General features: G+C 51.0%; 1 protein-coding gene across 1 annotated transcript; it reads left to right on the forward strand.

Moving 5' to 3' along the window:
• The first annotated feature begins 662 nt into the window (after positions 1-662).
• MMP2 (matrix metallopeptidase 2) lies at positions 663-27,504 on the forward strand. The gene is made up of 13 exons (XM_043898500.1): positions 663-1,163; positions 4,043-4,269; positions 5,212-5,360; positions 6,431-6,559; positions 6,780-6,953; positions 9,563-9,736; positions 10,556-10,729; positions 13,031-13,186; positions 14,432-14,567; positions 18,574-18,710; positions 20,179-20,338; positions 24,700-24,809; positions 26,591-27,504. Exons 1-13 carry the CDS (start codon positions 1,008-1,010, stop codon positions 26,692-26,694), a joined length of 1,986 nt encoding a protein of 661 aa, XP_043754435.1. The 5' UTR covers positions 663-1,007; the 3' UTR covers positions 26,695-27,504.
• Positions 27,505-27,776: the final 272 nt, after the last annotated feature.

The following is a 27,776-nucleotide window of genomic DNA, read 5'->3' on the forward strand; positions in this document are numbered from 1 at the left end:
TTAGCAATTAGTGAATTCTCCTTCCTGGGAGAGGAAGGGGACGTTCCTCAGGGACAGGGACCAGGACTGCTGGGTTTCCCAGTGAATGTCTAGCACCTAGCATTATGCCTGAGGCCGAGTAAATGCTTAAACATGCACAGAAGGAAGGAAAGGAGGGGAAGAGGGAAGGAAGGGGGGTGGGGGCGCCGAGAAGGAAGGAAAGGAGGGGAGGAGGGAAGGGGGGGAGGAGGGCAGGAGGGGGAGGACCCTTCACTTTGTTTCCAGGTCTGTACCTCTTTGCATCTCTCTCATCTCTCTCCTACCATCTCTAATGATCTAAACGCTCTTGCTCTGATGATCTGTAGGTGCGGGCTGATCACCTCTTTTTGACCCTTCCTCCCCATCTCTGACCCACGCCCCGGGAGTGCCGGCAGTCCTGCTCCCCAGGACGTCGAGAGTCTAGAGTGGTCGCGCCAGATGTTTCTCCGCGGGGGTCCTTAGGTTTTGCGCCCCCATGGGGAGTACAGAGGTTGGGAGGTCGCGCACTGATGGTGCTCACAGAGGCCCAAAGCAGCTAGCTGAGGGGAGAGAAGGCGGAGAAAGGAAAAGAAAGGAGAGAAGAGGAGGAGGGCAAGAGGGGGAATGGGGCGGAGAGGGGCGGGCCCGAGCGCCCCCCCACCCCACCCGCCGCAGCCCTGCCAGCGTCCTCCCAGCCCAGCCGGCCACATCTGGCGGCTGCCCGCCCCTGTTTCCGCTGCATCCAGACTTCCTCCGGCGGTGGCTGGAGGCTACGCATCTGGAGCTTTAAACATAAAAAGTCTTTGCCAGGACGGGGCGAGAGCAGGCGGCGGCGAAGCGGGCTGGGGGCCGGGCCATGCGCTGCTGAGCCGGGCAAAGCCGAGGAGACCGAGTCGAATAGCCCCTCGGAGCGCAGCGCCGCGCGGGGGAGCAGGCGCCAGCCAGGCGGCGACGCGGCCACACGCACCGAGCCAGCCACCCCCGGGCGACGCGCGGGGCCCGGGAGCGCAATGACCGAGGCGCGAGTGTCCCGGCGCGCGCTGGCCGCCCCTCTGCGGGCGCTCTGCGTCCTGGGCTGCCTGTTGGGCCGCGCCGCCGCCGCGCCGTCGCCCATCATCAAATTTCCTGGCGATGTCGCCCCCAAAACGGACAAAGAGTTGGCTGTGGTGAGTTGCGACGCTAGCCTCATCCAACCAAGTTTGGAGAAACTTTGGAGCGGGAGGAAGGGCCACCCCTCCCCCCACCCCACAGTGGGCTTACAGCGTGGGGGAGGGGCTTCATGAACCGCGCGGGGTGGTCTTTGGACCGCCGAAGGAGGGTGGTGGAGCTGCGGTTAAGAGGAGAAGGCCTTTGATAAACAGCTTGGCAACTTTCAGGACCCAGAGCGGGGGCGAGCCACCAGCAGGGTCAGGAACCGAGGTGCTATGGCAAACCGCTGGAATGGGCCACTTTTGCAAATAACAAGGATCTGGGATTTGGCAACAGGGGGCGGCTTTGTAAACAATTCTTGGACACTTGGGGGGGGGGGGGTTGGCTGACAAAGCCAGTTGGCCAACGTCCTGGGAGGACTTTGGCAAAAAGCCTGAAGGGGTCTCTTTTGCAAACAGTGGAGGATCCTTGAAACCCCTGTGGGACTTAGGGAAGAGGGGCCCTTTGACACACAATTTGGTTAAACCTTTGCACACGTGGGGGTGGGAGCTCTGGGCAAAGCAGAACTTTGGCCAATGTCTGGGAACCTTCTGCACACATCTGGAGAGGCGCCCTTGGACCAACCTCTCCGGGGTCCTTTTGGCAAGTATTTGGGGCCGATGGGAAGCGACCAGCGCATCTTTTCTCGGTGGCTCAATGAACAAGTTGGTAACGAGGGTCAAGGGTTGGACTTCAGAAAGTTTCCTCGAACTTCTCCAAAGGAGTAGGCCGACGGAGGGAGAGAACTGGCCAGCAGGGCGGAGGGAGGGGCAGCGAGGGCCCCGGCGCGTGGGGCGGGGGCGGACTGAGCCCGGCTAGGGTGGGAGAGCAGCCAGGCAGCCCTCCCTCCTGGCGGGTTTCCGAGCTGCAGCTCAGATGTTTTGCGAGCGCGCGCCTGGCGCGAGGGGCATCTCCGCCAAGAGGTTGCACAAACAGGGATGGGGGCAGCGGAGGGGCACTGCCCCTCCCCCTGGGTCCCCAGACCCAGACTCCGGCTGGGTCTGGGCCCCTCAATACGTTCCTTCCAGCGCACATCTGCTCTGTTAATTGCTTCAACCACCCTTTGTTGTTGTTGTTGTTTAGTCGCTAAGTCAACCGCCTTAGAAAGCCCTTATTCTCCCCAGACTGTCCAGGACAGGATCGTCACGCCCTTGGTCACCTGATCACCCGGGGAACTCCTTCTCAAGCTATGACACCACCCCTGCCCCTTTTCCAGCATCTAGGTCTCTGCCTTTTGTGGACAAATGGAGCTGGTCTGCATAATGATGGGGCTGTGGTTGGGGGTGAAAGTGGAGCTTTGGAGCATCAGTCACAAAGCTACCTGGATCCCCACACCTTCTACAACCTATGGAGGTCCAAGTTGCCCAGAGGCATGCATTGGAGGGCATGAGAACCCAAACTTTGAACTTAGACCACCTGACTTCAAATCGGGAGTGCACTAACCAACTGGCCTAGTAAATCTAGGGCAAGTGACTTCTCTCTGAGCTTCTCCTGCAAACCGAGGGTAATAAGGGTACCTGTCTTGGGGTTAAAGGAGAGATAATCTTAGGAAATTCCCTAGTGGTCCAGTGATAAGGACTTTATGCTTACACTGCAGTGGGCACAGGTTGGATCCCAGGTGGAAGAACTAAGATCTTGTGTGCCTCGTGGCATGACCACAAAAAATAAATAAAGGAAAATAAAGGAGAGGTCATCTTAGACACATTGAAGGGTACCTGGGACATGGAAAACACTCAATAACTGTTAGTCATTGTATGTTATTATTATCGTTTATTATTAATATTATTATACCCTTTCTTTCCTCTTTCCTAACTACCCTCCTAAACAAGGTTAGGGCCCCATTAATAAGGTCTCCTGGCTCTCCCCACCATTCCTATCACATATTTAATTTTTCACTTATTTGTGATCCATCAGCCTCCCTATACTGGGTTTTGAACCCTAGACTGATACTAGAAACATCTGTCATGCTCACCACTCGACCCTTAGCCCAGTAACACTGGGCTTGGCACCTGTTAGGGGTCAAAAAGTTTTGTCAAATAAATAGATGAACTGATTGGTCTCTGACCCCCTGCAAGGGACTGTTTGGTTTTGGCCTCCATTTGAACTGAGCCAGCTGCACAGTCCCTGAGAACAGAGCTGTTTTCTTTGGGAAAATGGCATATTCAGGATTTGAACCCAGGTCTGTCCCCTGCTGGAGCCCAGGGCACACAGCCCTTTTAAGAAAAGTGAGGGAAATAATCCCCCTGTCATCAGCGTTTTGGTGGATTAAAAGAGACAATGGAGGTAAAGAGAGGTAGTAGAGAGGTAACAGTTCTAAGCCTGGGCTCTGGAGCCAGTTACTTGGGTCCCAGTTCAACCCTGCCATTTGAGAGCTGGTGATCTTAGGCAAGCTTCTTAATCTGTCTGTGCTTTAGTTTCTTCTTCTGTGTGATGGAGATAGTCATAATGTCTACATGATAGAGGCTATGAGCAGTTTTGTTGTTTTGTTTTGCCACACTGCACAGCGTTGGGGGTTCTTAGTTCCTGGACCAGGGATCAAACCCATGCCCCCTGCAGTGGAAACAAAGAGTCTTATCCATTGGGCTACCAGGGAAGTCCCTGCAATGAGCATCAAATGAGTTAACACATGCTGACATCAGTACCTGGGCATATAGTGAGCACCCAACTTGTACTCCCAAACCACACTATCTACAGTTTGTATGTCACTCGGCTAATGGGAGTGTGCGGCCCTCTGGGAGTGTGTATGTCACTTAGCTAGTGGTTTGGGAACCTGGGACTCTACCCAGTGCTGATTCCTTTGGCCAATACTATACCATCCTAACGTGGCTGTTTGTGCCGGGGTCCTTATTTCTTCCAGCAATACCTAAACACCTTCTACGGCTGCCCTAAGGAGAGCTGTAACTTGTTTGTGCTGAAGGACACCCTGAAGAAGATGCAGAAGTTCTTCGGGTTACCCCAGACAGGTGAACTGGACCAGAGCACCATTGAGACCATGCGGAAGCCGCGCTGCGGCAACCCTGACGTGGCCAACTACAACTTCTTCCCCCGAAAGCCCAAGTGGGACAAGAACCAGATCACATACAGGTGCCAAGGCAGGGCTGTGGGAGGCAGGGCGGGCCCTGGTCCAAGGGACACTGTGTCTCGTTGGGCGTGGTCTTCTCCCCTCTCTGGGGACCCAGGAGGGATCTTGGGAGGACTTGGCATCCTAAGGAGTTTGCGTACAAAGTTCTTAGGAATGGAGTCAAACGGACCAGGACTTGAGTCTCACCCTTCCTGGCTGTGGGGCATTGAACTACTTCCTTTTCAGTGCTCTGACCCTTGGCTTTCCACTCTGTAAAACAGAATTAAAACAAAACCTTATTGATGGGTCGGTTGGGAAGTCGACCGCGTATATAAAGGGGTTTCACAGTGTCTAGCACATAGTGAGAGGGAGTAGCCATTCCCTTCTCTAGAGGATCTTCCCGCACCAGGGGTCAAACTCGGTCTCTTGCATTGCAGGCAGATTCTTTACCATCTGAGCCACCACAGACGCCCATAATCAATACTAGTCATTGTCATTATTAAATGAGGTTATTGGGATGGGTAACGAGAACTTGCTCATTGGTTGCTATTGATAATTGGGTTTTATGCTATAGAGTTGTAACTGGTTGTTAACTGGGCTGAGAGCTCTGTTCTGTAGGGCTCCTGCTGCACTCCAAGGGTGACATCTCTGGGCTGGGTCCTGGAATGCACTGTTTACATTCCTATCCATATGGATTGATCTAAGGCTCTGCAGGACTTCGAGGTGCTCTGGTGGGCTCTTCTCCTAGGAAGCTCTGCTTAACATGTACACACATGCCGGCATGTGCATCCACACTCATGCAGACACATACATGTCACATGTATGCACACATTCACACACCTGTGCACACTCACACACAGTCACATATACACACCCTTGCACACATCCGTACACACTTGTAGGCCTAGGCATACTCACATGCCTTTGCACACCTGCACACACTCACATGCTTTTGCCACCTCCAGGATCATTGGCTACACACCTGATCTGGACCCCCAGACAGTGGATGATGCCTTCGCTCGTGCCTTCCAAGTCTGGAGTGATGTGACCCCGCTACGGTTTTCTCGGATCCATGATGGAGAGGCTGACATCATGATCAACTTCGGCCGCTGGGGTAGGCAGAGGAGGGGCGCATGGGGGTCAGTGTAAAGGGGCAGTCTGGATATTAGAGAGGCCTGGGGGTGTCTCCTTTCCAGCTTAGCTAGGAGGGCAGAAGATGCAGACTCTAGAGTGATGTAGACTGGAGCAGACATTGGAAAGCCACATTGATGGGAAGTGGATGATCTGACTCCCTGGAGATGGCGTGAAACTAAAAGCAAATGGGCTCCCCACACTGTCCAATGTGGTAGCCCCTGGATCCTCAAGGCTACTTACTCTTAAATTAGTTACAATTAATATAATTTAAAATTCAGTTTCTTGGTCACTAGTCAAATTTCAAGTGCCCTGTAGTCACATGAGGCTAATAAGTTGGACAAAGAGCATTCCCATCATGGCAAGAAGTTCTGTTGGATGACACTCGTAGACGCTGAGGACCTCTAGATATGAAACTGGGTCAGATACAGTGGACCAGTGTAGACATGAGAGCAAGTAGATTGGATGCCGGGGTCTAGGGTACCGTGTGGGTTGGGATGGGAACACAGCAGTGTAGACGGGAAGGTAAACAGTGTAGACGTTGTGAGTGGAATGTGATGAGGGGAAGTAGCACAGGAGACAGTGCAGGTATGTGGGTAGATGGTATGGCCCTGGGTGGCAAAGTGTTTATGAGCACTAGTGTTGTGGCCTTTGGGAAAAATATGACTTGAAGAGAGGTGATACGGCTAAGAGAGGATGTGAAGGTAGTTGGTATAGACCCTGGGGACATGAAGGTGGTGGCGAGGAGACTGGTGTAGCAGTGTAGGTATGTGGGTAGGTGTAGTGTCATCAACAGTGGTATGGACAACGAAGGTTGGTGGTAGAGATTCTGAGGGCTGTGTAGACTTGAGGGAGTAGTGTAGACCCTAGGATGCTGACTGTGAAGTCAGCAACACTCTACTGGCTTGCTGTGTCCTCAGTCCTGGATAAGCCAACAGGGTGAGGGAAGGGGACACAGGGTAGATGGGCTGAAGGACCCCAACCATGGATGAGATGCAGCTGGGGTTCAGCCCCCAGTGGGGGAGCTAGAAGCTGAGATCCAGTGTGTTTCAGAGCATGGAGATGGGTACCCTTTTGATGGCAAAGACGGGCTCCTGGCTCATGCCTTCGCCCCGGGCCCTGGAGTTGGGGGAGATTCCCACTTCGACGACGATGAGCTGTGGACCCTGGGAGAAGGACAAGGTAAGAATAGGACCATCTACATGCCAGAGCCTCCTCGCCGATTTTCCGCATGCCTCCCTGTCACCTAGCAACAAAGACTGTGGCTTCCCTGGCAACTGGTAGACCCATCCATCTGCTCAGATGGGAAGGGGAGGGAGGTCACACACCCCGATGAGTCACAATCCTGGTCTCCAAAGAAAGGCCTAGAGAGATTCACCCTCCACCCTGTGTGGCTCCTCAGTGGTCCGTGTGAAGTACGGGAATGCTGATGGGGAGTATTGCAAGTTCCCCTTCCTGTTCAACGGGAAGGAGTACACGAGCTGCACAGACACGGGCCGCAGCGATGGCTTCCTCTGGTGCTCCACCACCTACAACTTTGACAAGGACGGCAAGTATGGCTTCTGCCCCCATGAAGGTGAGTGTCCTCCTGGCTTCAGGCCTCCACACCCCCAGGCCTGGCACCGCCAATCACCCAGTGTCCCCTCAACTTCCTTCAGCCCCCACGTCCCGGTGTGAGCCATCACTGGGCCCTTCTCATCTGTTCCATTATTCACTTAATACTTCAATTAAATCGATTCCTCTTTTGATTTAATCGATTCCTGCTATTAAGTCTCACCAATAGCAATATTTATGAACTCATCAGTTTGATGGGCTAATTATTTTTTCCAACATACATTAAAATGAACTTAGAATGATTAAAGTGCCCAGTGGGTCTCTTGAGAATCACTTTCTACCCTCTAGCAGAATTGGAGGTTCAAGGGTTGAGGAGAGCCTTGGGATGAATCAGAAGCCTAACAATGGGATTGGTACTAAGGCCGGTACCCAACCTGGGGACACCGACCTGGGGGATTTCAGGCATTGCTTCTGGTTCTGATGCTGACTCTGAGTGTGTGTGTCTGGAGGCTGTTCCATCTGCCTTTCTTGGTCTCCATCTGTCTTTGCTTGTGGCTGCATCTCTGGGTCTTGGCAAAGGCATTAGGTTTGACCTAGTATTTATGTGTGTGTTTTTGTCAGTGCTTGAGACATAAGCTCTAGATATTTTGAAACAATGTAGAGGGAAATTTTTTTTAAAGGGAGAGGGTATTGACATATACACTCAATTCTTTTTAATTTATCCTTGACATACTTCATAATCAGAAATCATGAAAGGACAGCATATATAACCTTATACTCTTATCAAGTCATCAAGTTTAATGATTCAGGAGGTTGAAAACTGAGAAGATATGGAGAAAATGTGAAAAAATCCAAAACCTTTTAAAATACTTTTTTCTTACTAGCCCATAAAGACTCCTTGATCTATAGATACCTCTGTCTTCTTAGCTGTAATTTTACACGTTTGTGAATCTTTCTGACTTTATTGCAACTGAACCCTAGGTACCAGCCCTGTTGACAGAAGGAAAGAAACAAAGAGCTAGTTAAATGTGTTCCTGTTTACACTTTTAGTACCCAAAACTCATGCAGTACTTTTTATTAAGTAAAGTTCAAGGCATTGGCTATTAATAAGTCAGAAGTATTTAAAACCAAAAATATTTAATGTATTTTGCATTTCCCAGTAGGGATTTGGATGGCGTTAACCTCCCATGTGTCAACCCCTGTGTTTAGAACAGAATGTCTTGATAATAGAAGGGAAACAGCTGTAATTCATAAGTTGAGGAAGGGTTTTTCCCTGTTCTGGACATTAACCATTGGCTTGGTCCTTAGCCAGATATAAGTACGCACAACATGCACGTGTCTGGGTCTTGGGGCAGAGGTTCTGGTTACTCAGCCCCTCCTGACTGCTGAGTCAGTGTCTGCTTCCCTCCATCTCTTTGGGGGCAGGATTTGGGAAGAGATGGGGGCTTCCTGGGTGGTAGAAATGCCGCTGATGGGAAGCCAAAGGTGGAGACTAGTCTCCATCGAGGTTAACACTTCGCCTTTCCCATTTCGAGGCCACCAAGGCAACTTGTCTTCTCCGTCAGCCCCCTTGTTTCTGGCGTTCCAGGAGAAGGTCACTGGGTTGGGGAGAGGGGAGCATGAGGGTAAGGGGCCCTGAGACTTGTGGGGGTGGCCAGGGACTGGGCTTGATTCTGGCCATGGTGGAGTTAACGGGGGCTGGTGAGGTCACCTCTGGCACCGTTGTTCACAGATGGTCCTTGTTACGCACTTGTGGTTTTGCTAGTTGGCAAATCCAAAGACACACCATTCTGTAGCTTCGGGTGGATGAGGGTGCGGGGCAGCAGGGGGAGAACCCAAGACAGACAAGCCCAGACTCTTAATCCCACTGTCTCCCCTGAACCCTCCAGTCATGGCCCATGTCTTGGGGCGGTCAGAGTGGGAGCCTGGCGTGTGTATTAAAAAGTTCGCAAAGATACCACCTCCCCCTCCCGCCCTCCCTCTCCTCTCCCTCCTGCAGGGACCACAGCATCTGGGAAAACGCCTGGGGTTGAAAGGAGGTGAAGTTTTCTCTGTGTGCGCAAGCGTGAATGACAGCGTGAGGAAGGGAGAGATGGAGATCAGTGTGTTTCATAGTTCTCAGTTACAACCCTCATCCATTTAGGTGGCCATGAGTAGTTCTGGAGCCAGCTTTCTTCAAACCTCAGTTTCCCTCTTGGTCAAATGGAAAGATGTTGCCATCCTGCCCACCTTGGATGATATATTTAGCAATCTGCAGGGATGCATATATCAACCAAGCAGAGTAGATGGTGACCCTGGGGCTGGGGTAGGGTTTGGAGGCCCCCACTATGTGCCAGGGGTTAACTATTTTATTGCTGGGGCAGAGCGGGGCAGTCCATAAGGTCCAAGGAAAAGGATGAGGCTGGCAAGGGAGGAAGGAGTATTTACCCCCAGAAGTTCAGAGAAGCAACAGTTTACCAACCAGTATAGATGTTTTTTTTTAATATGTTACCAATGCTACAACTTCCCTGGTGTGAGTGGGCGTGGGCAGCCAGCTCTGCATCCACACAGGTGCTGCCCAGTGGATGCTCAGGTGAGCAGGTGGGCAATCTCCCTCACATTTGTACCCTCCCCCTCTCTCCTGCACCCCAGCCCTGTTCACCATGGGTGGCAATGCTGACGGACAGCCCTGCAAGTTCCCGTTCCGCTTCCAGGGCACGTCTTACGACGGCTGCACCACGGAGGGCCGCACGGACGGCTACCGCTGGTGTGGCACCACGGAGGACTACGACCGTGACAAGAAGTATGGCTTCTGCCCAGAGACGGGTGGGTGTCGTGCCTCTCCCCACCCTCTGATAGCAAACCCACGAGAGCGCCCTCCCCACCCCGCTTCCCCAGGACAGGGGGTGCTAGTCAGGACGCTCAGCGGCTGGCCCAGCATGGACACCCATGGCCAGTTCAGCTGAATCGGCTGGTGATGCCTAAGATCAGGTCCGCCCAGGACTTGCTCAGAATGACCTGCACTCTCCCAGCCTCCCTGGTCTTTGTCTCTCATCTCAAAGTCTCTCTTCCCTGCCTCTCTTTGTCTTAGTCTGTATCTTTTGATCTTTGTGTTTCAATAAGAACGCCTGCCCTCCCTCCCTCCCTCCTTCCCTTCCTTCCTCCAACAGATATTTGCCAAGTCCCTACTCTCTGCAGAGGACACAGGTAAGTCTCCCACTGGACCATGTGTGATGGAGCTCCTGGTCTTGGAAGGGGTGTTGGCACCCTCAGCTCTGCCCAGCTCCCTCTGGCCCCCCCATGGCCCCACCCATGGAAAGCTAATTTAAAAAGCTCTGGAGTCTGGCTGCTTGGGTTTGCATCCCAGCCCTGCCACTTCTTAGCAGCACTGCCTAGGCAAGTTATTTAATCCCTCTGAGCTCCAGTCTTCCCATCTATGCAGTAGGAGGTGACCTAGGGTCCCTACCACACAGGGTTGTTTAAGGGGGGCCAGGATGTGAGATGGGTATAAAGCCCCTGACCCAGCGGCCCGGACTGAGGGAGCACTCAGTAAGTCTGGTTTGTTAATGTCCGTGTCCTGTCGTTGCTCCTGGTGGTGGCCTCGGACCGCCTGCCTCCCGCTGACCCATGTCCCTGATCCTACAGCCATGTCCACTGTGGGCGGGAACTCGGAAGGTGCCCCATGTGTCTTCCCCTTCACCTTCCTGGGCAACAAGCACGAGAGCTGCACCAGCGCTGGCCGCAGTGATGGGAAGTTGTGGTGTGCGACCACCTCCAACTACGACGATGACCGCAAGTGGGGCTTCTGCCCGGACCAAGGTATGAGGAGCCCTGGCTTTAGGGCGGAGAAGCTGCACATCCGGCCCCGCCCATGTGTGGGCGGGGAAACCGTCCAGAGTCCCCACCCACCTCAGCCATAGGCACCGCCCCCTAGACACCCGCCTGCCCTGGCATAGGTAGGTGCCATTGCCACCTACCGGCATCTCTACTGCCGACCCTCCCACTCAGTAGTGACTCTGCCCGTTCCTGGTGGGGACCGCTTCCCTGCTTAGCCCCGCTTCTCTGGGCAAAGAGGTGGCCTCCACAATAAGACCCGATCCATCCCAGTGCCCAGTTCCTGGGTGGGAGTCAGTTTTCCCTAGCAGGTGCTGCTTTCCCCTCCCACCTCTTTACCCGTCCCGGTGGGCCTGTCACACCCCCAAACATCTCAGTGCTGCATGCAGGGACCCTGCTCCAGAGAGATGATTCTCCTGCGAGACATTCCACTCCAGCAGAGAGCTGCCTTCAGGGAGCTGGGTGGGCAGAAGAGAGGAATACAGTAGGCGCCTCGGCCTTGCTCTCCCCACCCTCCACGCAGAATGGGGAAGCCCTCACGGCCCTCCCTGCCCCATGGGCACTATCCTTTGCCAGGTTGTGAATGGAGGGGTCCTTGTCAGTACTGGGTGCTGAAAACACAGCTGCCAGGGACAGCTCTCTGCCCTCCAGGGCTCACGGGCTTGAACGAGAGAGTGGCTAGGACACAGGCTGTGACCTTACTGTGTGGTCCCTGCAGTGAACAGGATCCTTGGGGGCACCGGGGAGTCTCTCTAGGCTGCAGGGCCCAGTGTTACTGGGATCAAGGCCCCAGGTGACCAGGTGAGAATGCTGGGCTCGGGCCAGCCAGTATTAGGGCAGGTTCTTTTTAAGTTACTTTTCTTCTTTTTTACTCTCACTGAGATGGAACTTGGAGAATGCCCGCTGACAGGCTGGCCAAGGGAGTTTTTCTTATCCTCCCTCAAGTGCCATGCTAAGACTTACCCTGATTTTACCTGCTCTGCTCCAGCCTCTATCTAAAGGTGGGGTTCTCCACCTGCCGGAGTGGTTTAAGGCTCCAGAGCACGTATAGTGTACTTGGTTGGGGGAGGATGCAGTGTATTAATGTCCTCTTGCTGTGTGTAGTTTCTAAGTTGTGTCCGACTCTTTTGTGACCCCATGAACTGTAGCCCTCCAGACTCCTTGATCCATGGGATTTCCCAGGCAAGGATACTGGAGTGGATTACCATTTCCTTCTCCAGGGGATCTTCCCCACCCAGGGATCAAACTTGCATCTCCCGAATTGGCAGGTGGATTCTTTACCACTGAGCCACCAGGGAAGCCCGTGTTAGTGTCCTAGGGCGCCATAACCAGATAGCTTAAAACAACAGAAATTTATTCCCTTGTACTTCTGGAGTCATCTAGAAGTCTAAAATCAAGGTGTGGGTAAGGCTACGTTTTCTGTGGAGACTGTATCACTCCAATCTCTGCCTCTGCTGTACTTGACCATGTACGTCTCTATATATCTTCTAAGGACGTGGGTCACACTGGATTAAGGGGGGACCCTCCTGCAGTATGGCTTCATTTTCACTTGTAGCTTAATTTGTCTGCAAAGACAATATTTCCAAATAAAGTCACAGCCACACGTACGTGGGCTTAGAACCTGAATGTGTCTTTGCAGCGACACAATTCGATACACAACCGAGTGCAACAATGGGGTTTGCCCACTGTCTGGCTTGAGCCTGGGCAACCACTCCAAGTGAGCATCTTTTTACAGCTTCCCCTGGGGAAGAAATGGTGGACCAAGGGTTTCCTCTTTGGAGACTCTGCAGAGCAGGTTTTGCACTTGTTCTTTATAGAGAAAATGAAGAGCCAGGAAATGGGATTTTTAAACACATGGTCCTTTAAGTAAAGGACTTGCCAGTACTGCATGCTCCTCTCTATAGCACATGTGCAGTCTACATGGAAAGGGATGAGGGGACCTGGGTTGACTCTAATTGATAGTAAAAGGTACAGTCTGTTAACCCCAGAATTCTCGGAAGAAGAAAACATCAATATGTGCCACTTCTATGCTCTGAACCATACCATAGAGATGTCCTCAAATGTCACAGTTGTCGGAGCCAGGCCTGACTACTACTACTTTTTATTTTTGGCTGCACCGAGTCACATGTAGTATCTTAATTCCCCTGTCAGGGATCAAACCCCTGCCCCCCATATTGGAAGCCCAGAGTCTTAACTATTGGACCACCAGGGAAATCCCCTGGTCTGACTTTCTCTCTTATCTCTCTCCCTGTCCTTCTGACCCGCTCCTGTCCCTACGGCCCTCAGGGTACAGCCTGTTCCTGGTGGCAGCCCATGAGTTTGGCCATGCAATGGGGCTGGAGCACTCACAGGACCCTGGAGCCCTGATGGCACCCATTTACACCTATACTAAGAACTTCCGCCTGTCCCACGATGACATCCAGGGCATCCAAGAACTCTATGGTAAGCCTCAGCTTGGGGTCCTTGGGGCAGGGGTTTGGGGAGATCGTGTCGCTGGGGGTGAGGTGCCAGGGGGTGGAACCAGCCAGGTCTGGGACTGCAGGAGACAAGGGCAGGAGTGTTAACCTGGTCTGGGGATATTGGAGCATCACTCCAAGCGGGCCCTCGGACAGCCCTTTCCTTTCCAAATAACACCAGTGTCTGAGCCTCCCTTGGCTCCCCAGCCACGCCGCAAGGCAGGTGGGGCAGAAATGGGCTCTCCGTTTTCTAGGCGAGTCAGCTGAGGTCTGAGAAAGGTGGAACCCTCTAGCCCCAAGGTCAACAAGACTCACGCATCCAAGTGAGGTTTAGAATCCAGGAGAAGTATTAATAGCTAAATACAGGGTAGAAATTCCCAGCACCTGGAATGACCTTAATGATACAGAAGTGCAAAGCTTCTAGTTCTCCAAACAATTCTTTTATTTTAACGTGTAATAGGATCAGTACAGCTAGTACCTGAAACCATTGATTTATGTATATTAATGCTTACAATGAGACCAGAGTTTACAAAGTGACTCCGTTTTTAAAAATAAATCAACATATAATAGTACTGGTGATACTTAGACAAGGCTGAAATCGTGAAAGTGGTTCTGAAGCGACAAAGTGTGGGGAGCATAGGACTTGGGAAAGAACTGCAGTAGAGTGCGTGGCTCCGGGTTCGAGCATCACCTCTGCCACTCACCAGCTCAAGGGATGGAGCCAGTCTTTACCTCTCTGGACTCATTTTCCTCACTTCTAAACTGTGGCTGGTTACCCTCAGGAGTGAAGGAGGTGCCTGCCACACCCTCGGTGCTGGCCACATGGTCTCCCCTCTGACCACTCTGACTCTCTTTGTGGGCTCAGGAACCTGGGCTTTGGGTTTAAATCCTTGGGCAGGTCATATACAAACTTGTCTGGGCCTCAGTTTCCTCATCTGTAAAATGGGAGTAAAGACGATGCCTACCTCTTAGGGATGGATATAGAGAGGACTGATTCAGGGGATGTCGGGGAAGAACATTCATACAAGGTGAAGGACCACAGAATTCTGGTTTCTGTTCAGTCTTCCTTCCAAGTCCAGGCCTCATCCCCCTGTCTTTCCTGGGCTGATACCGAGGCCAGAATACTATTCTTCTGACCATTAGCAGGTTGGGTGGGCCAGTCTCGGGGCTCAGCCTGTGGGGGAGAACGCCTGGGGCTGGGGAGAGTCTGAGGTCGGGTGTCTTCCCCCAGGGGCCTCCCCTGACATTGATACTGGCACCGGCCCCACCCCAACCCTGGGCCCCGTCACTCCTGAGCTCTGCAAACAGGACATCGTCTTCGACGGCATTTCTCAGATCCGTGGGGAGATCTTCTTCTTCAAGGACCGGTGAGTGTAGGAGCTGGCTTCCTTGCCCTCTGCCCTATCTCCATTATTCTCATGCTCCCATCTCTTGCTCAAGGACCCCACTGGGGGCTTCACAGAATGGCCGGTATGAGACCCATTTTTGCTGCATGTCCAACAGATTTTGGTGCTATCGCAACAGGCACTTCCTGTGCTGTCTCCTAGCCTGTGGGTCTCCTCGGTGTCTTGGCTTCGGGCTGCAGTATGCAGGGATGGTCTGCATGTCACTCCTTCTCCTGGGGTTAGCAGCTACTCGTGACAGATGGCAGGAGCACAGGAGGCCAGATCAGACCACACAAATATATTTAAAGCCTCCACTCTGAGCATATTTGAGTGAGCATAGCTTCACTGGCTGAAGCTAGTCACATGGCCAAGCCCACTCTTGGGGATGGTACTGCACAGTCGTGTGACCTCACACATGGATGTAGATTTCTAAAACAGGGATGGAGGGAAGAATTAGGAACAATGATTCCATCTACCACAGACCTTCTCCTGGAATGGCCTTGACCTCAAATGTTCTATGTATAGGGAATAAGTCACCACAGGCAGAGAGGTGGTGTCCTTCAGGCTATAAATAAAGGCCCCCACTCAATCCACCAGGGCTGTGAATCACCCAGCTGTCCTGGAGGCAGGCAACAAATCTACAACTACATTAAAGCATCCATCCACCCATCCTTCCATTCTTCTACCTATCCATCATGCATCTATCATCTAATATCCACCCATCCATCCATTATCTGTCCATCCATCATCATTATGTATTCATGTGCATCATCAAGTCATTCATTATCTGTCCATCCATAGAGCATAATAGTTGAGAGAATGGTTCTGGAGCCAGGTTGCTTAGGTTAGAATCCTGGACCTGCTACTAACCTGTTGCACAATTATAGGTAAGCTAATTGTGTATCTGCTTTTTACTTCCCAAATTACTCATCTCTAAAATGGGATTAATAGTCCAACCTATCTCATAGGGCTGTTTTAAGGGTTAGATGAGCTTAGTGCTTAGAACAATGCCTGACACAGACTAAGTGTGTTTAATCATACTAGCTGTTCTTATTGACAAACAATTACTTGACTTCTCCTGTGCCAATACTTTGCTAAACTTTGGGATCTGGGGGTGAGGTGTTTTGTGCTGTGGGCAGAGGGGCTGTTTAATGCCTAGATTGTTGTTTTAGTCATTAAGTCGTGTCTGATCCTTTTCCTACCCTGTGGACCATAACTCATCAGGTTCCTCTGTCCATGGCATGTCCAAGGCAAGAATACTAGAGTGGGTTGCCATTTCCTTCTCCAGGGGATATGCCCCACCCAGGGATTGAACCCACGTCTCCTGCATTGGCAGGTGGGTTCTTTACCGCTGAGCCACCAGGAAAGCCCAATGCCTAGATTAGTGTTCTCAAAAAAAGGTCAATGAATCTTCCCAACAAAAATCACTTAGAGTGTGAGGGTTAAAAGTTTCTGCCCCCACCCTCAGGCCCTCTGACTGAAATTTCTGGGAATAGGTCCCAGGCATGTGCATTTAAAAAAATTTCCCCATGAGAATTCCCTGGTGGTCCAGTGGTTAGGACTCTGTGCTTTCACTGCCAAGGGCGAGGGTTCACCCCCTTGTCAGCAAACTAAGATCCCACAAGCTGCAAGGCACAGCCAAAAAAAGAAAAAAAATTTTTTCCCAATGATTCTGATGCACATTAAAGTTTGAGTGCCGCTCATCTGGTTTAGGGAACAGAGGCAGAGAGGACCGTCATGGCAGAATGAAAGAGACGTGACTGCAGAGATATTAGCACAACACTTTGTGGACATATCTGAGTCCAGGAAGGCTCCGCAGGTGAAGTGATACCCAAGCAGGAACATTAAAGAAGCAGATGCAGGTGGACGTGATGGGGCTGGCAGGGTGGGAGCGTGGTTGAGATGAGGGAATTGCAAGAACAAAACTGGAGAGATGCGAAAGTTACTGGCTTATCCCAGGAGAGCCTGGTGAGGCTGAAGATGTTCCACAAACTCTTGTGAAGGGGGTCCTCTGCTCCAGGCACTGGGGGGGGAGGAATAGGAGGAGTGGGGCAGATGCCAATAGGGAGATAGATGGCTAGAATCCAGAGGGAGATGAGACCCATAATGCAGTGAGAAGTCAGGTCCATCAGTCCACGAATGCCCAAACCAGGACATGGAACAACAGATCTCAGTGTGTCCTGCAGCCCTCATTTCAGGGATGGGGAGGAGGTGAGCCCAGGGAACCCACACTCCAGCACCACCCTTGATCTGCTGCACTTCTCTCTAAGGAGACCTTAACCACACTGGTGGGTCTGAGTACAGAGCTGGGAAAGGGTGTGGTGCCTGGGCCCAGGTCGGAGCCATCCCTGGTCTGACACATCCCACTTTCTTTCAAAAGGAAGTTGATGAGTGTTTAATGGGCTCCTTGAATTGATCAGTAAGTATTTAAACACTGACCATAAGCAGAAATTGGTTCTGGGCATTGTGGGGGACTAGAAAGGCAGTATTGAAGGATAATTCAACTTTGGAGTCAGATCTGGATTTGAATCCTGGTAATTCCACCACCTCTCTGAGCGTCATTTGCCAAGTAAGGATCATGGTACTTTCCTGTATCAGGTTGTTTTGGTCGCAAGTAACAAAGAATCCCAACTCAAACCAGCTTAAACAATGGAAAGAAATTATTCCCACGTGGTATAAAGTCCAGGGGTAGGGCTACCTCCAGGGGCGGAAAGAGGGTCACGGATTCAGTGATTTCTTTGTCCACTACCGTCCTTGGCATTGACTTCGTCCTAAGGCTGCGTCCCTTGGGGTCACACGATGACTTCCAATGGCAATTGGGGCTGTAAACTTCCTTGCCCACATGCAGCAGAAGAGCAATTGAGAGAGAGAGAGATCTCCAGATGTGAAAAACAAGTGTATGTCTTCAATCTTATTGTGCCAACATAGGACATATGGCCACTGCTGAATCAATAACAGTTGCCGGGGAATGCTAAGCTCTGATAGGATTAGATCAGTGGTCCTCAAACTTTGGCACGCATTAGAATCGGCTGGAAGGATTTTTAAGTCACAGATTACTGGGCCCCAAGCCCAGAGGGTATGATTCATGGGTCCTAAGTGGAGCCCAATAATTTGCATTTCAAATGAGTTCCACGTGTTGGTCTGGAGATCTCACTTTGAGAACAGGTAGCTTAAACTCATTAGAATGGGGACTGGATCTATCTATAGGAAAGGAAGGACCATAAGTGTGGGTATTTTGTAAGGAAGGATTATAGGGAAATAAATAATAGGTGCTGGTTAGACCACCAAGAGTGCATATTATTTTATAATATTGTAAGATTGACATTTTACAAGCCACATGAAGTGCTTGGCACTTAGTAGGCCCTCAATAAATGATGGCTCTTTATTACTCCTGGAGGAGGAAATGGCAACCTGCTCCAGTATTCTTGCCTGGAAAATTCCATGGACAGAGGTGCCTGGCAGGCTACAGTCCATGGGATTGCAAAGAGTCAGATACGACTGAGCAACTGAGCATGCACACACACTTTATTACTCCTGCCAAAGTGCATGAATCCATCACTTCAATTCGGGAAATGCCTTTGAGTGCCATCAGCTCCTTCCTCAATTGACTTCTAATCTGGCAGGAAAGATAAAACACTTTAAAAAAAAACAACAACAATCAAACTACTGTTACAGGCCCTTGGTATTGCCAGTTTTGAGAGACTCAGAGCGGGGAGAGCACAATATGGAGAGAGAGGTAGTCAGGGAAGGCTTCCTGGAGGAGGGAGCAGGAGGGGGAGCAAAGTGGTTGCTTCTCTGCTCTGGTGTCTTGCTGAGGGGACTCTGCTCATTCTCCAGTCCTTCTCCACCCTTCCTTTGACTTTGCCTCCCTGCTACCCAGCCAAGGAATTGTCCTGGGATGTTTGTGAGTGGGCTTGGGGAGGCATGTGTGGTTACAGCTACCGAGGGACTGAGGGTGTGGTTTCCTGTGTCCCCTTCCCCCACCCAGGTTCATCTGGAGAACCGTGACACCACGTGACAAGCCCACAGGGCCCCTGCTGGTAGCCACATTCTGGCCTGAGCTACCGGAAAAGATCGATGCTGTGTACGAAGACCCACAGGAGGAGAAGGCGGTGTTCTTTGCAGGTCTGTGGGAGGGGAGCCTCTTGGCCCTCGGCTCCAGGGGGCGCTGTACCATGATTCCTGTACACCGGGGGGTGCTCCCTCTCGGTTACAGATCCACTCTTTCAACCATCATCTGGGAGGTTGGTTCAGACATCCAGCATCAACCATCATGGGCTCACAGAATGAGCATTTCAGTAACCTTTTACTTATTTTTCAATCTTTCTGATTCGTTTTCCAGAGGAAAATGACACTTCAGTGCTACTGTCTTTAATACCTTCCTAATGCTGGTGCCTTTGGCAGATGACAGTTTTAGTGAGAATTTTTTAAACACGGATTTGTTTTTATTTTTAATGTTTACACTTATTTCTGTAGACTTCAAAATGAATTCCTTGAAAGCAGAATGTTGAGTTAAGTAATAGTATGAGGAGACTCTTGTTTAGTTGGTATCTGACTCTTTCCAGCCCCAGGGACTGTAGCCTGCCTCTGTCTCCTCTGTCTATGGGATTTCCCAAGGAAGAGTGGATTGCCATTTCCTCCTCCAGGGGATCTTCCCAACCCGGGGATCAAATCTGCGTCTCCTGAACTGTATTGGCAGGCATATTCTTTACCACTGAGCTACCAGGAAGGCCCGTGAGGAGTCTCTCTAAGTGGTAAAAATCATTGAGGTAGGGTCATATGGGCTTCCCAGGTGGCTCAGTGGTAAAGAATCCAGCTGCCATTTCAGGAGACACAGGTTTAATCCCTGGGTCGAGAAGATCCCCTGGAGAAGGAAATGGCAACCCACTCCAGTATTCTTGCTGGGAAATCCCATGGACAGATCAGCCTGGCAGGCTACAAATCCATGAGGTTGCAAAAGAGTTTAATGTGACTTAGCAACTAAACAACAGCAGGGCCATATGGGTAACATTTGGGAAACCTTGCTCCTTTACTCTTTATTCGAGCAACTCCCATGTGCCAGGGCTGCAACCCCTGCTCTCCGGGAGCTCATGAACCAGGAGGGGAGACAGAAAAACAGGCTGTTCGGAGGGGCCGCAGGAAGGGCTGTGGTGGTTGGGGGGTGAAGGCTGAGATGCGGTCATAGGGACAGCTTCCTTGACGCTGAAGGCTCAGACAGCACTGTGGGCATGTGCTTACCAGTGGACTCCCCAGCTCCTCCATCCCAGAGTGACCAGGGCAGCTGCTGGCTCACAGGGGACCTTTGTGCGAATTAGAAAAAGGCGCCTCTTCGCGGCAATCATGGCACTTAGAATCTCTGGCTTGATGAGTGAAGCCAGGGTGGGATTCACTCCCACTCACCTTCTTGGCCAGGGACTTTCCATAACCAATTTGTGAAGCCTTAAATGGAGGCCCTGATTCTGGGCACTGAATCCCGAAGTGAGCAGAACTCATGTCCCCGTTGAGAAAGGCCACAGTGGGGTCACTGGCAGATTGGTGGTGGGAGGAACAGCCTTGGGCACTTGCTGCCAACGCACCCTCTATTTCACCCCAGGGAACGAATACTGGGTCTATTCAGCCAGTACCCTGGAGCGAGGGTACCCCAAGCCACTGACCAGCCTGGGGCTCCCCCGTGATGTCCAGAAAGTGGATGCTGCCTTTAACTGGAGCAAGAACAAGAAGACATACATCTTCGCCGGAGACAAATTCTGGAGGTAAGGGAGGGCGGTGCTAAGGACAGCCGCACCGCCGGCCGTGTCGACAGAGAGAAGACATTGGCCTTGAGCCTCTTGGGTTGAGTTCAGAGGCTGGCGGGCTGTGGACGCTCCCTCTCTGGTCTCTAATCCGCCAGGGCTATGGGCCCTCTGACCAGTCACCAAAGGGCGAACCATTCTTGGGCACGTTACTGGTACAGTTCTGGTTAGGGCCTCCTTTCCCTGCTCAGACGTCTTTGGATTGGGCTCATGACTGCCTGGTCTGGAGCTTTGTATTTTAGGGTGACTCACTGAAGAAGGGGGTAATAAAAATAAAAATAATAGCTGCTACTCTGATCCTATGTATGAGGTGGGTATTATTATTCTTCCCATTTTACAGGTGAGGATATGGGTTCAGAGAGTTTAAGTATCTGGCTTAATGTCACACAGTCAAGTAGTGGCAGGCTGAGATTTGAACCCTGGAATTCTGGCTCCCAGAGAACATGCTATTCTCCACTTTTCTACACTGTACCTGAGGTAGTGGGGTCTCAAGAGATGGGAGTGGTGGAGGCAGGGATGGCAGAGGGCAAACACGGGATGAAAACTGAGATGGGTACTCACAGGAGCCAGCACCCAAATCTGGCCTTATTGGAAGCAGCAGCTCCCTGTGGCCCAGCTTCCACAGGCCCCCTGGCTGTGGGTGCAGGCTGGCAGGAAGCCAGTTTGGAAACATGTAGCTCTCTGCCCCAGCTCATCTAAGGGAAAGGTATAGGGATTTCCCTGGTGGGTCCAGTAGCTAAGACTCCATGCTCCCAATGCAGGGGCCCCAGGTTCAATCCCTGGTCAGGGATCCTACAGCCATGACTAAGAGTTCGCATGCTGCAACTAAAAATCTAGCCTCCTGAGACTGAAAAAGATCCTGCATGCTGCAACTAAGACCCGGTGCAACCAAATAAATAAATTTTTTTAAAAATAATTTTAAAACTAAAGGGAAGGGTCTGATTCTAAGAGACCACGGTCAGGGCTGAGGGCCAGGGAGTCCAATATCCAGGAAAGGTTAGTGACAGGCAGCCTGGATCTCAGGAGTTTCATTATAAATCTTCCCATTTCCTAGATAAGGAAACTGAGGTCCAAAGAGATGAACTAACTTGCCTAAGTTATTTGTAGGCAAGTGTGTTGGCCGCCGATTACGTAGATTATAGGATTTTAACTGCTTCTTTTGCCTTCTAACCCTGGGCCCCCAGCAGTGTACCCTCAGGGTCATTGGGTCAGTGGAGAAGGGATGGTCTTCCTCTTTGCATCCTAGCATTCTCACATTCCTCCTGTGTCTGCATCTGAACCTTTGCCACCCCTGGAACAATCCTGCTTCCCTCCAGAGTTCGCTGTCCTCCCCCCTCCTCCCCACCACCTGCCCCCAGTTGCCCTGCATTCAGAAGCTGTTTATGTCCCCAGCTGCCGTGTCAGGGTGGAATTCCAGACATATTGCTAAGATACTTAGCAACTTAAGCTGATTGATATCTCAAGCCTCAGGAAAGGAAACAGCCAGGAAACCACAGCGCTACGCCCACAGGCTCCGTAACACTCCCAGGCACATGCACATACTGTGTGGAAAGGCATCTAGGCACAGCAGTTACTGCATCTCCAAATCTTAGAATCAGAGAGCCCCAGTGTCTTTGAATCAGTGTTGAAAGGACATTTATAATCATCCTGCAACACACACTGTGAATGTAAACATATGGGAACAGACGTGTCCATGTGTAATCATGAGTATATGTGTGTATATGCACGCATATACACACACACACACACTGATGCTCAGGATGTGCAGGCACCTTGCTGGGTTTTGGGCAGAGTTACCTGCTTTCTAGTCCCTTTCAATAGCAAGCCTACCTGCCGAAGCCTAGATCTGGGACAGACAGCCTGTGCCACAGGGAAAGCTCTGTAAATCTTCCTTAAAAGCAGCAGAACTGAAACATCTATTGGAGGTTCTGGGTGGGGTTTCTAAAGGAGACAGTTCTTTTTCCCAGGAGAGGTAGTTAATGAGCCTGAGACACTGGTCCTGGTAGAATCTACAGAGGCCCAGGCCTCCTTGCTGGAAAAGGAGAAATCGCTCCAGAATGATACAGGACAAGGAGCTACTTCCAGCTTGGACAACTCCAGGGAGTGCTCAGCCCTTGCTTCTAGAAGCTTTCACTAAGCCCAGAAAAATGCATTCAGTATCTCCTATGTGCCAGGCATTTACCTTGGTGCTGGAAGATAGTGGTCAAGCAATAGGCTCTCTCTGGGACTTCCCTGGTGGTCCACTGGGTAAGACTCTTTGCTTCCAATGCAGGGGGCATGGGTTCGATCCCTGGTCAGGGAACTGAAATCCCACATGGCAAAGAAATGAATATAATACAGAACTTTTTTTAAAAAAGGAGAAAAAAGAAATAGTTGCTCTCTGCCTGGTGGAACTTACAGTATTATGAAGGGAGGAGATATAAACATGTACAAATAAAATAGTGATGGTTCTCATGATGGGCCCTGTACCACATCCCAGAGCCATGCATTTCACTTGTATTTCTCACTTAAGGTAACCACTATTATTAGCTGTGTTTTCCAGGTGGCCTCAAGGATATACCTTTGAAAAATCTCGGACACAAATATCTGTGTTCGTAACACCTACTGTACACTACAGTTCTACAGCCAGAGAGGAGAAGGTCAGAGGGTCACAGAGAAACCTTTCAAAAAGTGTCCCAGTGAGCAGGAAACACTGTAGGAGGAAGCTCTGGGGACAGAGTGTGAAGACATATGGTCCTGTTCAGAGCCAGCATCTTCCAATGCCTCCATGCTATATTCTTCCTGGAGGAAAAGAACTTAGAAGCAGATTGGTTCACCTCTCTGAGCCTCAGTTGATTCTTGCCCTCCCTGCCCTCTGGGTAGAGTGGGAAAGAAGTGAGGGCAAGTTCAAGGGCACACCAGCTCCAAGCCATTGTCACTCCAGAGAGTGTAGTTGGAGGGGGTGTGGATGGGATGCTGGAATCCTCCCAAGCTGGGAAACTTGGTTTTGGTAAATCAGGTCACAAGGAAGCATGTTAGGTTTTGCAAGAAGTCTCATGACAGAGATGGGATTATGGAAGGCATTTCTGGCAGTTCTGAGGGTGATGGGCAGAGGGGGAAGACTCCTATAGAAGGGGGCTCAGAGGGGAAGGTGTTTTTGGCCTCTGGGATTGCAGGTGGTCAAGCTGGCTGTGGGGAAGAAAAGAGACAGCTATGAGGCTGGTACTGGGCTGTCACCAGAATGAGATTCAAAACACAGATCTATCTAGAAAATTAGCACCATGAGGGCAAGATTTTATCTTGTTTATTACAATATCCACAGCGACATAGTGGAAGGTCATTAAATATTTGCAGAATAATAAGTGGATGGAGTGTAAGTGGAGAAGCAGTGGAATCAAAATGACCCCAGCCTTTTAAAAGTTCTCCCAAAATTAAAATGAAAAAGACAGATGTTGCTGGCCAGGAAAGGAATATGCCAACTAATACTCCAGGTATTTACACAAATTAAAGGCAGAGCCCCGGATAACCACTTGCCCTGGGCGCTGCCGTTGGGACTGAGATGACAGGAAGTTGGTCTGTGACTCACAGGGAGCTCATGCACCACCTTGTACTGTAACCTCATGTCCCAGACGAGATCATTGCCCAAGATGTGGACTATCAACTCACTTGACAGATGAAGCAGCAGCATTTGTTCAAGCCGAGCAGTGATGGGCAGGACCTTGTCTCTGGGCTCCTGGTCCAGTGCTGTTTGTACGCTGTTTGCAGCTTTTGCTGTTTGCAGAGATCAGAGTTTCTAAGGGAACTAACATTTCTCGGATACTGTGATAGGCATTTTGCATGTGTTATTCCATTTCATATATATGATAATTAAATATCAATACATTAAATATAGCCCATCTAACAGATGGTAAAACTGAGGCTCAGAGAGAAATTTGCCATCCTATAGCCAGACAGGCCTGAGTTGGACTCCCAGTTAGAAACTGGGTCCCCTTTTTAAGCCTCTGGTATATAAAATGAGTATTATGGTAGTAACTATCATAGGATTGCCATAAGGATTGACTAAGAAAGTATATGGAAGGTGGGTAACACTGTTTAAACGTTAGCAGTAATTATAAGATTATTTTTACGGGACTGTCCCAAGTCACCTAATGAGTGAGTCGTGGAATTAGGATTTACCCAGGTCTGACTCCCTGCCCCTCAGCTCCAGTCAGGGGCCTCCCTGAAGGGTTAGAGCTGGCCTCCCAGGCTCACCCAGGAGCCATCAGTCAGACCCTCCGGTCACGCTGGGGAAGGGCTGGCCTTGACGGAGGCCCACTGGTTCACCACGGCCATTTTCCTTGCAGATACAATGAGGTGAAGAAGAAAATGGATCCCGGCTTCCCCAAGCTCATCGCCGACGCCTGGAACGCCATCCCTGATAACCTGGATGCTGTGTTGGACCTGCAGGGCGGGGGTGAGCTGCCCAGGCCTCTGGCCGCTTTCTAGGACTCCCTGCCCCCAGCCAGGGCCCCGCTCCTCACCAGCACACACTCCCTCATTGTGTGGGGAGGCAGGCGGCGCCCCGGGAAAACAAACCAGCCCCTTCAGCCCAGCGCTGGGAAGGCATCCAGACCCCTGACCTCTGCTCACTCAGCCGGCTCCAGGCAGTAAGACCCAGAAAGGCCCCTCACAGCTGCAGAGCTTGGAGCCAGAGAGCGGGGAGGAGGGGAGGCCTGCCGGGGGCGAGAAACCTGGGCTCGGTGCCCTGGATTCATTCTGGGGTTTGATCCAGGCCCTTTTGGGTTCCACAGGAGGCCTTGTGACTGCCTCCCATTAGCAGAAGGATGGCTCCATTTGAGACAGGACCAACTTTGTCAGGCCCTGATGCTCTGGTGGCAAAGATAGTCCATTTGTCTCTGTTCCTTTGCTGCATAAAACAACCAAACCAGCAAAGGCTAGAATTTGGAGTTTGGAAACCAGATTCCTGAGGAGTCTTCTGGGAGGTCTCTAGGGCCCTGGAAATGAGTCCAGTTTGGCTTTTTAGAGGAGATTTCAATGAAATTTCACAAACATGCTCTTTGAGCTCTTATCACATGCTAAGCACATGGCCCTGACTAAACCTCTCACATGTCCAAGAAAAAGCAGAGTACAGCCAGGTGTCAGGTTAAGGATTATCTTCAGAAAGAAACATCTGTTGAGCACCTCCTGTATGCCAGGGGGTTGAAAGGAAGTAAATGAGGTCATATGTGTCAGGAGTAAGAAATTCCAAATCCCTGAGGGGCCAAGCTGGTGCATTAATGAGTGAAGCAGGCAAGGCAGACAGCAGGGAGTGATGTGGTCTGTGGAGCATCAGAGAGAGCACATGGCTTGTTTTCTGGGGACAGCTGCTTCTCTGCTTCTGATGATCTCTGCCCTGCAAGAAAAGGGGAGCAGGGACGGCAATCCAGTAGTTAAGAATCCATGCTTCCACTGCAGAGGGGGTGCAGGTTCGATCCCTGGGTGGGGAACTAAGATCCCACATGCCACCTGGTGTGGCCTCCCAAAAAAAGAGAGAAAAGGGGAGTAGTGTTATTAGATATTCTAGCTCTTTTAAAAAGAAGGGAGAAATCCATATTTTCATATGAAATTTCCAGATTATTCAAAACAAAACAGAAAACTTGTATGGATTAAATAAAACCCACATGTGGGCCATCTGATAGGGATAGCAGTCTCTTGCTTTGCCACCTCTAGGAATGCAAAGTGCCCAGCTTGATGCTTGTACTCAGCCCAGTACTATTATTTATATTAATAATAGCATATATCATCTCATTTTATCATCACCATAACCTCTAAGAGGTGGTGTCTTTATCCACATCTGAAAGATGAAGAAACAGGGACTCAGAGAGCTTAATTCCTTCCTCCAGCCTCAGAGGGGCCTTCTTTGATTTAAACGTTTCTCCCTAGGGACCTCCCTGGCAGTCCAGTGGTTAAAACTTCGCCTTCCAATGCAGGGGGTACAAGTTCAATCCCTGGTTGGGGAGCTAAGATCCTACATGCCTCCTGGCCAAATAACCAAAAACATAAAACATAAAAGCAGTTTTGTAACAAGTTCAAGAAAGACTTTTAGCAATGGTCCACATCAAAAAAAACACAAAAACTTATAAACTAAAAACATCTTCCCTATGACAGGCAGACTTGTAAAGCTCTCAGGAACCTTCTCTGTGCTATAATGTCTGAGGATGGGTTGGTCACAGGCTCTTCTCTTTCTCTTTCCAGGTCACAGCTACTTCTTCAAGGGCGCCTATTACCTGAAGTTGGAGAACCAAAGTCTGAAGAGCGTGAAGTTCGGAAGCATCAAATCCGATTGGCTGGGCTGCTGAGCTGGCTCCGCCTCCCCCAGGGCCTGCCCCTCCATCACCTGCTGCACCCCGGGCCCTGAGCGCCAGGGAAGGACCCGGGTGGGCGGGGCAGCCCGCAGTTCTGTAATTACTCAGCCTTCTCACCCCCACCTGGTAATTTAAGAAAACCTAGAGTGGCTCTGCCCTGTGCTCAAGTAAAGGTGCTGATTGTACCCCTCCTGGGTGTCCCTCCCCCTCCATATCTCACCGGCCCTCCAGAGCCACCCCCAAAGAGATGCCTTGAGAGTCTCAATGCAGCCGTGCCTGGGCTGCCTTGGTGCTGCCACGCTTCAGGCTCTCCTCCTTCCACAACCTTCTGTGGCTTTACAGCACCCGTGGAGCCAACAGAGACTATGTCGAGAGGGCACTGGTGGCCCGACAGCCTGGCCGGGCATGGGGCAGTGGGAGAGGGGCACGGCCGGGTGACCACCCCAGACACCTGGCCTTCTCCCTGCTGGCTGCCTTAGAACCGTCCCCACATTAGCAGTTTGCTTTGTATGCACTTTGTTCTTTTCTTTGGATCTTTTTTTTTTTTTACTTTTCCACTTGACATTGCATTTGCCGACGGAAGGACTCAGGTTGTCTGAAGTCACTGCACAATGCATCTCAGTCCACGTCGTGATGGTCCCCTTGGTCACTCTCTTTAGTTCTTTCCCTCCTCTGTCACTTCCTTCACTGGATGGAGGAAAACCAAGGCATGGCTCCCCCCGCCCAGCCTTCCCCTTCTGTCCCTTCAACAGTTTCCCCGTGGGAAAAATCACTGAGTACGAATAAAGACACTAATTGAGTGGCTGTGTTTGCCGGCTGTTTTAGCGGAGCCTAAAGAGGGGCCCCAGCCCCAGCCCCAGCCCCAGCCCTAGCCCCAGCTCAAAGAGGAAATGTAGAAAGTCTAAACCTCTGCTCCCTGCAGGGCATAGGTGACATCTGCTGGAAAGGTCACAGCTGCCAAAGTAATCAGCAAGAGACTCTCTGGGTGGGTGAGCTGGAGTCCCTCGGTCCCATGGAAAGAGCCACAGCAGTGTTTCTGTTATTTAATTGCAAGGTCTTGTTCAAGGTTTCCTTTC

This window comes from Cervus elaphus, chromosome 4 (genome assembly GCF_910594005.1).
Source record: "Cervus elaphus chromosome 4, mCerEla1.1, whole genome shotgun sequence".
Lineage (NCBI taxonomy): Eukaryota > Metazoa > Chordata > Mammalia > Artiodactyla > Cervidae > Cervus > Cervus elaphus.